Source organism: Diorhabda sublineata, chromosome 3 (genome assembly GCF_026230105.1).
Source record: "Diorhabda sublineata isolate icDioSubl1.1 chromosome 3, icDioSubl1.1, whole genome shotgun sequence".
Classification (NCBI taxonomy): Eukaryota; Metazoa; Arthropoda; class Insecta; order Coleoptera; family Chrysomelidae; genus Diorhabda; species Diorhabda sublineata.
The window spans coordinates 7,502,964-7,515,406 of record NC_079476.1 but is presented as its reverse complement, the minus strand read 5'-3'; the positions used below and the strand labels follow the sequence as shown (position 1 = coordinate 7,515,406).

The following is a 12,443-nucleotide window of genomic DNA, read 5'->3' as shown; positions in this document are numbered from 1 at the left end:
ACCACACGTTGCTATGGAGGTTAAGCGTATAGTAGAAGTATCAACAGTGTATAACAAATAAAGTGTAGGTCCTAACACCTAATACGCCTGCTTGAATTAGTTCTATTTCTGTACATGTATCTTGGTGTTCAAGTAAGACTTTAGTACTTGAAACATGTCATGGCAGGAAGTGTTATTATACATATTAATGCTTAAGCCCATCTGGACATTCGGTATCCAGTTATGGGGTATTACAAGGAACTCAAGTTTAGCCATTTTGGGAATATTTCAAAGTAAAGTGCTTCGAATATTGAAAGCTCAGTGGTATGTCCCAACTGACGTAATTGAGAATAATATAAGATTTCTACCAGTAAAGGAGATTCAGAAGTATACTGAAAAATATGGTGAAAGTGTCAAAGTGCATCCTAATGTGCTCATCAACCAACTAATAGAAGAGTGTTCCGAGATGAGAAGATTAAAGCCCTATATGCCAAGAAACCTGCGAGATCACTTTTAGACTTAATTAACTAAAAAATTTAGATTATATGAGGGTATAATCATAGGAACAATCCCTTTCATGTTTCTTTGAACAGTCATACCCAATACTTTTGTTCTTCACAACTGCAGATTGTATTATATCAAAATTAACATGGTTTAAAAATTTTTCCAAATATAATGATAACTCGAGATATTGGGAAGGGAAAATCGTTATTGGTTCTTCTCTAACCTAACCTTCTGAGTTTCTTAATTCCTTCATATATATTTCTAATTTTTTTTTCCATTTGTCACATTATCTTTCATATATTTCATTCGAATTTTTAAACCAGTTTATTTGTTTTGTATTCTAGTCTGTGGTGAAACCTATCTATCTTTTCAAAACAAATATAGGTACGTTCATACATTTGTTAAATTTATTTGTATAAATATATATTTAAATAATGTTAAAATTGTTATTTAGACATTTTAATGACGTGTTGGTGTTTTCTCTTTAGACCTTTTCCCAATCTAAAAGTAAATGTAAATGTGAAACATACTCGTACAAAAGAAAGAATTCGTGTAATTCTTCAATGTTTCTTGCACTTTTATATTTAAAAACATATTTTCTTTCTCAATTAAAAACTACATGTTGATATTTGTTAGTAAATCATCACAATTAGCACAATCAAAATATGGTGAACATTTATATTGATGAATGAATGAATCAATGGGACATAAGTGGTATTGAGCTTATTTATCACAAATAAGCTCATAATATGTCTTTTTTTATCATTCTTGCAAGAAGATTTTTGGATTGCTATCATTATGTAAAATTTTTCTTTTTTAATTTTTAAACTTGTCCGTTTTAATAATTTTTTTATTTGAATAATTAAACTGATGTTTTTTCTTTTTCAAGTTTCGTTAGAACTGTGGCATTTTTTTTGTCATATTTGTGATTTTTTATTCTATTTTCCAGGTATTTGCTTTCATAAACAATATTGCTATTTTTTTTATAGTGGTGTTATTGGTTTTATTATAGAAAATTGTTTTGGCAATAGGTTATTGGGTTAGTTACAACTTTTTTTGTGATGGTTTTAAGTAAAAAATATATAATTTTTGTATTTGTATAAGCAAACTAATGTTTTTTTCTTTTTCATATTATATTGGAGCTGTGGCATTTTCTGTCATATTTATGACTTTTTATTCTATTTTCCAGGTAGAGGCTTGTTTCTTCTTTTAGTTACTGAATACCGAAAAACTCACATCGCAAAACAAAAAATGCGCTGCAATTAAATGATTACTCCATAAAACTAATCAATACAATTTTCAAAGACAATAAAAAAATTTCCACCCACAAAATAGTAATAATAATAATCAACAAATTATAACTCTACACTTCATAAATGATCTGTCACAACAATTCCAACATTTATTCCAGAAATATGATTTGAAAATTGGTACAAACACAATAACCTATTGTCAAAACACTTTCCTATAATAAAATTAATTACACCAAAATCAAAAAAGACCAATGTTGTTTATGAAATTCCTTGTGATAACTGTGAAGCTACATGTTTTGGCCAAACAAGCCAATACTTGAAGAATAAAAATTTACAAATATGACAAAAAATGCAACAGTTCTAACAAATCATGAAAAAGAAAAAAATCATCAGTTTAATTATTCAAATACAAAAATTATTAATACAGAAAACAATTTAAAAAAGAGAATTTTACGAAATGATAGCAATCCAAAAATCTTCTTGTATAAATGATGAAAAAGGCATAAATAAGCTCAATATAATTTCATTCATTCCATCAATATAAATGTTCGCAGTATTATGATTGTGCTATCTTTATTGTGATGATTTAAGTAAAAAATATCAGCAATAAGCCTTGGCCAGCTAGTTTATGAGCATTTTCATAGTGGGATTGTGGCAATATTAAAAACCAAATGTTCATTACTAAGTATTGGTTTGTATTCCTTGTAGTGTTTTATTTTTATTCTATCTTCCAGGCCAATTACTCGTGCTGTTGCTCTGATGCACATTCAGTTTTCTTTTTACTCTTCAATGAGTTTTCAAATAATGTAGCATAAATCGTCATGATCCTATGCTATTATTATTTGATCGTCTGCGAAACAAAGCTTGTATAGTGTAGTGTTGTCAATGAGAGGTATTCCCATCCATCTGCATTTTCGCTTCCACATCTTAAGGGCCTGTTCTAAGTAGATCTTGAATAGCGCAGGCAAAAGGCAATACTCTTGTTTTAAACCTTCCGTGGCAGTAAACCCACCCGATAAATTCCGGTTTGCATTAATTTTTGTTAAACTATGTTCGTTGGACTGCTTTTATTAACCTGATAGTGATGTTTGCTTATTCTAGCGTTGCCCACAGTTTCCTAAGAGGTACACTGTTAAATGCCTTCTGCAAATCCACATATAACAAATGGATTTCATGTCCTATTGCAGTTTTATTTTTTGATCATTTGTGTGACACAGTATATGTGGTTAACTTTGTATCAGCCGGTTCTTCCGCCTCTAAAGTCCTTATATCCTCTCTCGATTTTCGTTAGCAGTATTTTTTGTAATTTAATTTGATAAATCTATTGGTCGCTGTCTCATTCAAATTATCAACTAATAAAGTAGAATCACAAAAAAAATTAATAACTGAATTTAAATGTGGGATTAGGTTTTTTGAATTCTATATTTGAAATAAGAATATTCTGTTCAAAATCTTATTAAGTAGATGATTTACCAGAAGCACCTCGCATTCAATCCCTACAAACACTGTTGAAACTTAAAAAATACAAATTAGTTTCAACTATTTCTTGCTAATAATAAGAACCTTTTCTTCTGTACGCCTATCTTACATGTGATGATTTGCATTGAAACTTGCGGAGTAATTTAATATAAGAAGCAGGAGTAGAAAAATATCAACATGTATCAAGTTTCTTTATTAAAAAAAAAACATGTGTTCCAACCCCTTACAATTTAAACCAAAAATAACAGTGATAAAAATTAAGCCACCCAGTAAAAAGCAGATGTGATGATTAAATTAATTCATGCCTATGCTGTCAATAAGTGATTGCACCTTTGCGATGTATTTTTCTTTAGCTTCGTCCTTACTTATTCCTTTTCTTGAATTCCATGAGTCCCATTTTGCCTTTCCTTTCAAATCCAACATACCAGGACGAGCTGAAATAAAAAATAACTTGAATAAATGGTAGTACTACAAAAAATTATGTAATACATTGAGTTTTTTGATAACTAACAATGACTTTTTTGATTTTGTAACAGTTAACGTTAGTATTATTGGAAGAACAAGGATTTTCCGCTCAAAATTCGCTTTGAATATTGTAAAGAAATAATTTTGGAACGTTTTTGATAGAGGTATTTATACATTCCTTGTATAAAAAATGTTTTACAAAAATCATTATTAAGACATAATTTAATGCCATACAAATACTTACATGTATTAACGTCTCCTTCGTTTGCTTGTTTGAAATATCCATAGATTTCGAGTAAATCTTGATCTGATGGTTTACTTTTCAATTTTTTGACATCTTCTGCTGCTTTTTGGAATTTCTGAAAAATTAATTACAATTAAAAGTAGATGCATAGTTATTTGTTTATATACTGAAAAAAAGAATTCAAAATTTATTTATAAAAATACCATGTTTAAATGATTATTTTATTATCTAGAATATATTATCGGATCAATATATAAATATATCGGTCATTTGACAAGATCATACTTTTGATAGCTCTAGCCCCTAACACTTCCTATATTTAAACAGACAATCTTTATTAGAGTGGGTCAAAAGAATCAATTATTTTTTTTCACAAAAGTGACACCTTGAAAATATTCTCACCAAAGCTCTTAATTTTAACAGGAAGATCCTCCGCTTTGTAGCTTTTATTTTTTTCTCAGTCCAATAGAACAGAAATTCCTACCTTTACGGGGGACAAAAGAAAATATGGGACTTACTCAGGAATAGAAAAAATCCAATAAATGAGTACATACCGAACACAAAAATCAATGTGGAAAAATGGAAGAGATATTTTAGAGAACTCTAGGACTCAACAACAACAAGTATATCAACACAGACTTATATCAAGATGAGGAACAAATTGATAGATGTACCATATCTTTGAAGAAAATACAACAAATAAAGACTAAACTGAAAAACAGAAAAGCTCAAGGTATTGACGTAATATAAAACGAGATGATTAAGTATGGAGGTACCACGTTACACAAAGTCTGCAGACTATTTTCAATAAAATACTTAACACCAAGAGTAACCATCAGAATGAAGAGAAATTATTTTGATTTCAATTTTCAAAAAAGATGAAAACAACGATTCACAAAATTATCGAGGTATTAGCTTGATGAGTGCAAGACAAAAACTTTTAACTAAATTTTTAGCGGAAAAAGTTATGTCATCTGGTATCTTTGAGGAACAGGTATTTAGAAAAAACAGATCTGCTATAGATACTATTTTTGCGATCCGCCAAATGACGTAAAAGGCTATAGGGTTCAATAAGAATGTGCTTCATCGATCTCGCTCAAGCATTTGATAGTGTACGATTGAGGGATGTAACAACTCTACTGAAGATAAGGAAGATTCACCCCAACATATTAAAATAATCTAAAACCTGAACACCGATAATTACACATATATCAGAATGGAAAATAAACTGAGCAGTAGAATACATGTGACGGCCGGTATCATACAAGGAGTCAGCCTCAGCCCGATCTTGTCCGCATCATAATGGATGAGATTATCAATGAGGTAAAGCAAGCTGGAAGAGGATACCGGATGGGAAACAAAGAAATAAAAATCATCTCGGAATACAAAGATAACTTAAAAAGGTTTGAATAAATAGCGAAAGCTGTTAACATACAAATATCCCTGAAGAAAACCAAATCTTTTACAGTATCCAGAGAACCGAGAAGATGTAAACTCGCAATATACGATCAGAGTGTAGAACAAGTGATGCCATTCAAATATCTAGGAGCGAACATAACAAGTGATAGAAATCTAAAGAATGAAACCTCAAACAACAAAGGCGTCATTAATATAAGGGTACCTGAGAGATGTAATTTGGCGGAATAAATATATGACTACCAGGAGCAAAGTCAGAATATACAAGACCTGTGTGAGACCAGTAATGACATACGCGATAGAGACCAGAGCGGAGAACACCATAACTAGGCGGCTTTTAAAAACTACTGAAATGCGAACTCTGAGATCAATAGCAGGACACAGATTATTGACCACAAAAGAAATGATGAAATAAGGGAGATATGTGGCATCCAGGATGTAGTGAGATGGGCGAGAAATCTGTGAAGAGAATGGGGAGATAACGTGGACAGAATGACCGATGACAGGTTACCAAAGATGCAAAGGAAGAAAAACCGAATACATCCCTACCACCTACAAGATGGTATGAAACGAGGCAACCATTGATGCAAACACAGTCCTAACGTACGTTGAAGAAGAATAGAACAGAAATTTCTACCTAATCATCAATTAATTGTACAGAAAAATGTTCCTGAAGAATTTTGAAAGAAATGTTATGCCCTACAAACAAAAGGTATCATGTATTTTTCCCGTAAAGCTCACCATTTGATTGATATTGAAAATTTAATTTTGTTTATTTTAAAACAAATTTCATTTTTGTTTATGAATTCTGAAATTTGACAATAAATGACTTGTAAAATGCGCAATACAATTTTTTGTAACCATTTCATAGTGCCCTCAGTTTTATAGCGTTTTCCTATGTTTTTTGATGCGTAGAATCGATTTTTCGAGGGTGCCAAGCTCAAATCTGGTCGATTAATTTGTTATAAACAATTCAATGGTTTATACAGCTATAACACTTAAACAAAGATATGAGATATGAAAAAAAATTATGAATAATAAAGATACGTTTTTAAAAGATCTACAAAAAAGGTCTTTTTTACGGTTTTTTGCCATAAAGTTTTTCTCACTTTATCGTTCATTACTTGGTTCCTACCTAAAAAATTCAAAGCAGCTCATTTTAAACGTTAAAGTTTAAGCTTCAAAATGTGATGTGGTAGAAATTTGAATATACACATTTTCATGAAAAAAAGCACCGTAATTTGTTTATAAATGTTTTAAGGGTATAGAAATTAAAAAAAAAAAAAACTAAATGCACCTTATAGTAGCTCAAAGTGGTAATCAATACGAAAATTTTGATCATTTCCAATTATATTTTTGACCCTTCGTTGTAAAGTTTTGCAGGTTTTAATCTGCGCGATCAGAGGCCAAAGTGCGCGCCCGCGATTACTTTTTTACCGTAACTTAATTGAAGTTAATTTTTCATGGTCTCAAAAATATATTAATATTGCACCTTACCTTTTTTAAAACTTGTTTTTGTAATTACGACAAACATTTAAGTACCAATATGTATTTTAAATTTACTTTCTTACCATAATCGTCTCAACACGTGTTATCTTTGTTACATTTACAAAAAGAGAAGCACAGTAATTTAAACTCTTGAAACTTTTTTTCCATATCTCTCTTTGTTTAAGAGTTATAGTTTTATAAATAATTAAATTGTTTATAACAAATTACTGGACCATATTTTGGCTTGTCACCCTCGAAAAATCGATTCTACGCATCAAAAAACATAGGAAAACGCTGTAAAATTGAAGGGAGTATGAACGTACTATTAAGCATTCAAAAGATATTCATAATCAAAGTTTCATAGTCTTTGACTAAATAATCGAGAAATTTCAATTTGATATATGTTTTGAAGAAATTTACACAAACTGAAACTACAAAATATTTTTATTTTGTGTTCGATTCTCAGCGTCTTCCTGGGAGCTGAGATCTGCTCTCCAAGTTTATCTAATTGACCAAACTTCTACGGGAAGACGGTTGCTAGTCATCGTGGGTTCTTGGTATGGGCAGGTATGTTGCAGGTCAGCGTGTTCTCCCTCACCTCGGATAATGGGGGATCCGGATAAGTTTTCAGTGGGTAGGCTTATGGTAGGATGTTTTGGTCTGTCATTAGTGAATAGAGATGAAGCGTAATCCCTCCATGTCTTGGCCAGTTCCTCCTGGGTATTTATAAAATCCTTTTGGTCATTTTTTAGGCGGGTGGTTTGATATTTCTCGTATACACGCGAGATCTCTTTAACATTTTTGTGTAGTCCGAAGCTATCGCCCCTCGTTTATAAGAGTTCTACTTCTTCGAAACGGTCCTTTATCCAGTTTTCCTTTGCCATATTAATTTTTGTTCTTATCATTTGTTGGGTTTCTTTGTATTTCTATTGGGTTTTGTATAGTCGACGTTGTTCCATTAAATCAAGAATTTCTTCCGTCATCCTCTCGTTTTTATTGGTTCTTTTTATCTTAGTTGCGACTTCAGCGTTAGCCTCATTTTTAGCTGTCTCTATTTTTTCACATGTTCCCTCTATGTCCTGATGGTCTTGTTCTATCTTTCTTAGGTTCTCATTGATATGTCTACTATAAGTTGCTTTAAGATATTCCTTTCTCATTGCGGTCCATACGAATATGTATGAAATAAATTCAATTATATAATATAACGCTATTATGTTCTATGTGAAAAAAACCTGAAACAGGTCGATTTTCATTCTTAAATTGGCAATTTACAGTATGAAAATATTATCCCCTTCCAGTAACTCCTCTGAATTATAAACACCCCCTCGAAAATTTTAAATAAGAAAGAGGATAGTGTGGCACCTTGTTGGAAAGGGATTTTAGTATTTTGTTCAGAGATAAAGAAGTTTTTTTTTAATTTGGTGCAATCATAACTGAGAAAATTAATTTTTAAGATGTAAAATTTTGATAATGTCCTTATCACAAAACGTCACGCAGAATGAAGATAATAATGTCGCATATAGAATGTATTCTTTAAAGTACTTTACAATTAAATTAAATGTTCAAAATGACCATCATTCACTTTTTGACATTAACCGAGGCGATTTTGGAATTCAACTTTCAAACATTTTGTACAACTTCGGGGGTTATTTTGTTAATTTCTTCCGTTATAGTAACTTTTAAATCAGCAATATTGTCTGGTCTATTAAAATATACTTTAGTTTCAAATAACCCTATAAGAAGTAATCGAGAGGAGTCAAATCGAGGGATCTAGCCGGCCATTCGATCGTTCCACGTCTTTCAATCCACCTATTGGGAAAAACCTCGTTCAAATGATTTCTAACTGTACGTGCAAAATGCGGTAAAGCTTAGTCTTGTTGGTAACAATAGATCGATGTATATCATTTGGTTCATTGACATCAGGAAAAAGTCTTTATTATGTAGGCACTGAGAAGCTAATCAAAAAATCTAGATTAATCACCATTAACTGTGTCTACAAAAAAATAAGGGACAATAATTTTATTGTTAATGATAGCAGTCCAAACATTCACTTTTTCAGGATATTGAGTGTTGAAGTTTCTCTGCTTCAATATCTACATTTCTGTTTGTTAACCGTTCTGTTTAAATGAAAGGTCGCTACATCAGAAAAAACCATTTTGTTTATGAACAACAAATCTTGAATTCGAACAAACCAGCTACCGAGTATTCCTCCAAAAAGATGGACTAATATGCTACAAATGCAAAGCTGATGGTCATATAGCCTCACAATGTATCAATAACTCCAGCCAATCAGAACCTAATACATATAGTTCAACATCAAATATTCAACCGCTTTCGACTTCCCAAACTCTTCTTACAACCCAAATCCAAACTCTTCCACCATATTCGTCACCAAATAACATCAATACACAAAAATTGACTTCTTATCCAACAACAGAAGACTCTTCACTTAATCAAGAGACGCCCGCAACTTCAACGAATATGGAAGCAGAAACGGATGCAACAGATATTCCCAAAATCACAAACAAAAGGCCTATGGAAGACACCCGATAGCGATAATAACATAACGCCCGAAAAATTATTCCCTAAGCCAAAACCAATACTAAAAAAGAATAAATCGAGCAAGAAACAATCAACAATATCCTGCAAGGAGTTCATCGAAAATCATTCGCCACCTTTCATTCTGGACTACGACCAATTAATTGTTCTACTAGATAATGTAACCGGCTCACTCCAACCTGTAAATATAGCTCTAGATTTCACTTCTGACCTCCTTGCGCTTACTACTATGTTATCCGAAGTATATCCCTACATAAATGACAAGACAACAAAAACGAGAATCACCAAACTTAAAAAAAAGATATTTACTCATCTTGGCCAAGACTTAATTGACTCTGAATCTGATTCATCTACTAACAACTGATTTGTCGCACATAACCCTCTCAAATTAGTCCAAAATTCAACTCAATTCTTCAATGGAACATAGATGGTTTCTACCATCGACTTGGTATGCTACAAGCTATTATTAAAGAATACTCCCCGGACATCATATGCCTTCAAGAATCCAATCTTAAACCAGATAGCAGCTATTCAAACAGTCAATTTCAATTCTTCCCCAAAACTCGTAATAATACCAAACGTGCTAGTGGAGGAGTGGTAACTTTAATAAGCAAATCTTTACAAGCAGATCACTTCCATGTAAACTCAGATATCGAAGCCCTTGTAGTAAAAATCACCAGCCAAAAAACATCTTACATCTGTAATATATACCAATATTACAATCAATCAAATCACTGCTTCACAATATCCAGAACGACAAGAAATCTGTCGATTTCATTTGGATTCCTGCTCACATTGGCATCAGAGGCAACGAAAAAGCGGACCTATGTGCGCGTAACGCAATCGTAAACGTTAATGCTGAACTCATCTCCTCATCTGGAGGATCTTCCTTTTAAAATTAAGAGCTTATATTGTGGTAATTACATTTATAAATTTAGGTCGGAGTCCATTGCAGCATAGTAGGAGTGGTTCGTTTTGACGTAGAAGGTTCGAGTTCGAAATCAACTGAATACCTTTTTTTAATTTCAATATAGTTTATTAGTATTCTATTAATAAAATAATTATACAGTGCTTTTCAGATAAAAGTATCCACCTTTAATAACTTTTGTAATATTGGTATTTAAAAAAAATCCAAAAACACGTCAATTTATGTTCGAAGGGGCAAGCATTATGGCTTATTTAAACTTACTGGAAAAGCCACCCCCTCACCCCTAGCAGCATCCCCTTTATTTTTTTAAATGACTTTTCATATTTTTTATGTAAAATTTGGATACTCCTCTTTGAGCTGATTTCAAAAATGTATAATACTTGTAGGTTAAAGTGGTTAGTTTATGAGATAAACAATTTTTCTTTTGAGAGCACAAATTTTACTTATTATTTACTTTCACCTTATTTGCCTGTACTAAAATGGGTTGTACAACAGTTCAAACTCTTTAATCTTTTTAACTGTGCTATTTATTCTACTTAAAAAATCCAAACAACAAAAAATTCTACTTTTTATTAAAGTTTGACATTGTCAACTAGAATTTGTAGTCACATTCTTTGCAAGAAAGAATTGAAATTGTAGGTTTATACTACCAAAATAATAATTGTGCAAGAGCTGCTGCTAGAATATTTAACGAATTACATGACGGAAGACATGCAAGTCATAAGTATGTAATTCAACTGATGGAGAAATTTACCACAACAGGGTCTGTTTGCAATAAAGTGCATAAGCGAGAGGGACTCGTAAATAACGAAGCAATCCAAGTGGCAATTTTAGGGCAAGTCAGCTTAGAGGCTCAACAACCCCAATCGTTGTCAACAATAAGTAGAGCGATCGGCGTTTCATCTTCTACAGTTTTCCGAGTTCTACATAAATTCAAGTACCACCCATACAAAGTTAAGTTGGTGCACGAGTTGAATGAAGATGATTTTGATCGTCGTCTAGAGTTTTGCGAATCAATGACGCAAATTATCAATAACAATCCACAATTGTTAAACAATATTTGCTTTTCTGATGAATGCTCATGGTCATTAAATGGCTTAGTAAGTAGGCATAATTGTAGATATTGGGCTGAAAGTGATCCACATATTATGCGTGAATTCCATACACAACATCCCCAAAAGTTAAACGTTTGGTGTGGTATCCTAGGTGACCACATTGTCGGACCTTTCTTCATCAACGGAAATTTAAATGGTGAATCATATCTTGAGTTACTCAGGGAAGGGGTTGACCCACGTATTACAACAATAATAGAAAATGATGATAACCTTTCCGAACATTTACTGGTATTTCAACAAGACGGAGCTCCCCCACACTATGCTATGCCTGGCCGACAATTTTTAAACGAAACATTCCCCACTCGTTGGATAGGTAGAAGGGGGCAGATGATGGAGTGGCCACCTAGGTCACCGGATTTAACACCCCTAGACTTCTTTTTATGGGGGTATTTAAAAACAAAAGTTTATGCTACCCAACCAGAACCTCTGGATGATTTACGAGAGAGGATAGAAAATGAATGTCGACAATTAAATCCAGCCGTATTAAGCAATGTCAGAGAGGCATTTCAAAATAGATTATACCATTGTATGGAAGTGAATGGTACTCATTTTGAACACTTATTGTAACTTCATAATAAATAGCACAGTTAAAAAGATTAAAGAGTTTGAACTGTTGTACAACCCATTTTAGTACAGGCAAATAAGGTGAAAGTAAATAATAAGTAAAATTTGTGCTCTTAAAAGAAAAATTGTTTATCTCATAAACTAATCACTTTAACCTACAAGTATTATACATTTTTGAAATCAGCTCAAAGAGGAGTATCTAAATTTTACATAAAAAATATGAAAAGTAATTTAAAAAAATAAAGGGGATGCTGCTAGGGGTGAGGGAGTGGCTTTTCCAGTAAGTTTAAATAAGCCATATTGCTTGCCCCTTCCAACATAAATTGACGTGTTTTTGGATTTTTTCTAAATACCAGTATTACAAAAGTTATTAAAGGTGGATACTTTTATCTGAAAAGCACTGTATATATTATAGCCGTCCAAAGGTTAACAAAGATATTTCAAAAAAT

At 32.2% G+C, this 12,443-nt stretch overlaps 1 protein-coding gene across 1 annotated transcript in view; it reads right to left on the bottom strand.

The window, feature by feature from the left end:
- Nucleotides 1-3,393: 3,393 nt before the first annotated feature.
- LOC130441585 (acyl-CoA-binding protein-like) overlaps nt 3,394-12,443 on the bottom strand; it is a 38,632-nt gene continuing 29,582 nt past the window's right edge. The window contains exons 3-4 of the mRNA XM_056775319.1: nt 3,925-4,039; nt 3,394-3,649 (exon numbers count right to left, since the gene is read on the bottom strand). Coding sequence (XP_056631297.1) covers nt 3,510-3,649; nt 3,925-4,039 — 255 coding nt within the window. The 3' untranslated portion in view covers nt 3,394-3,509. The remainder of the gene's footprint in view (nt 3,650-3,924; nt 4,040-12,443) is intronic.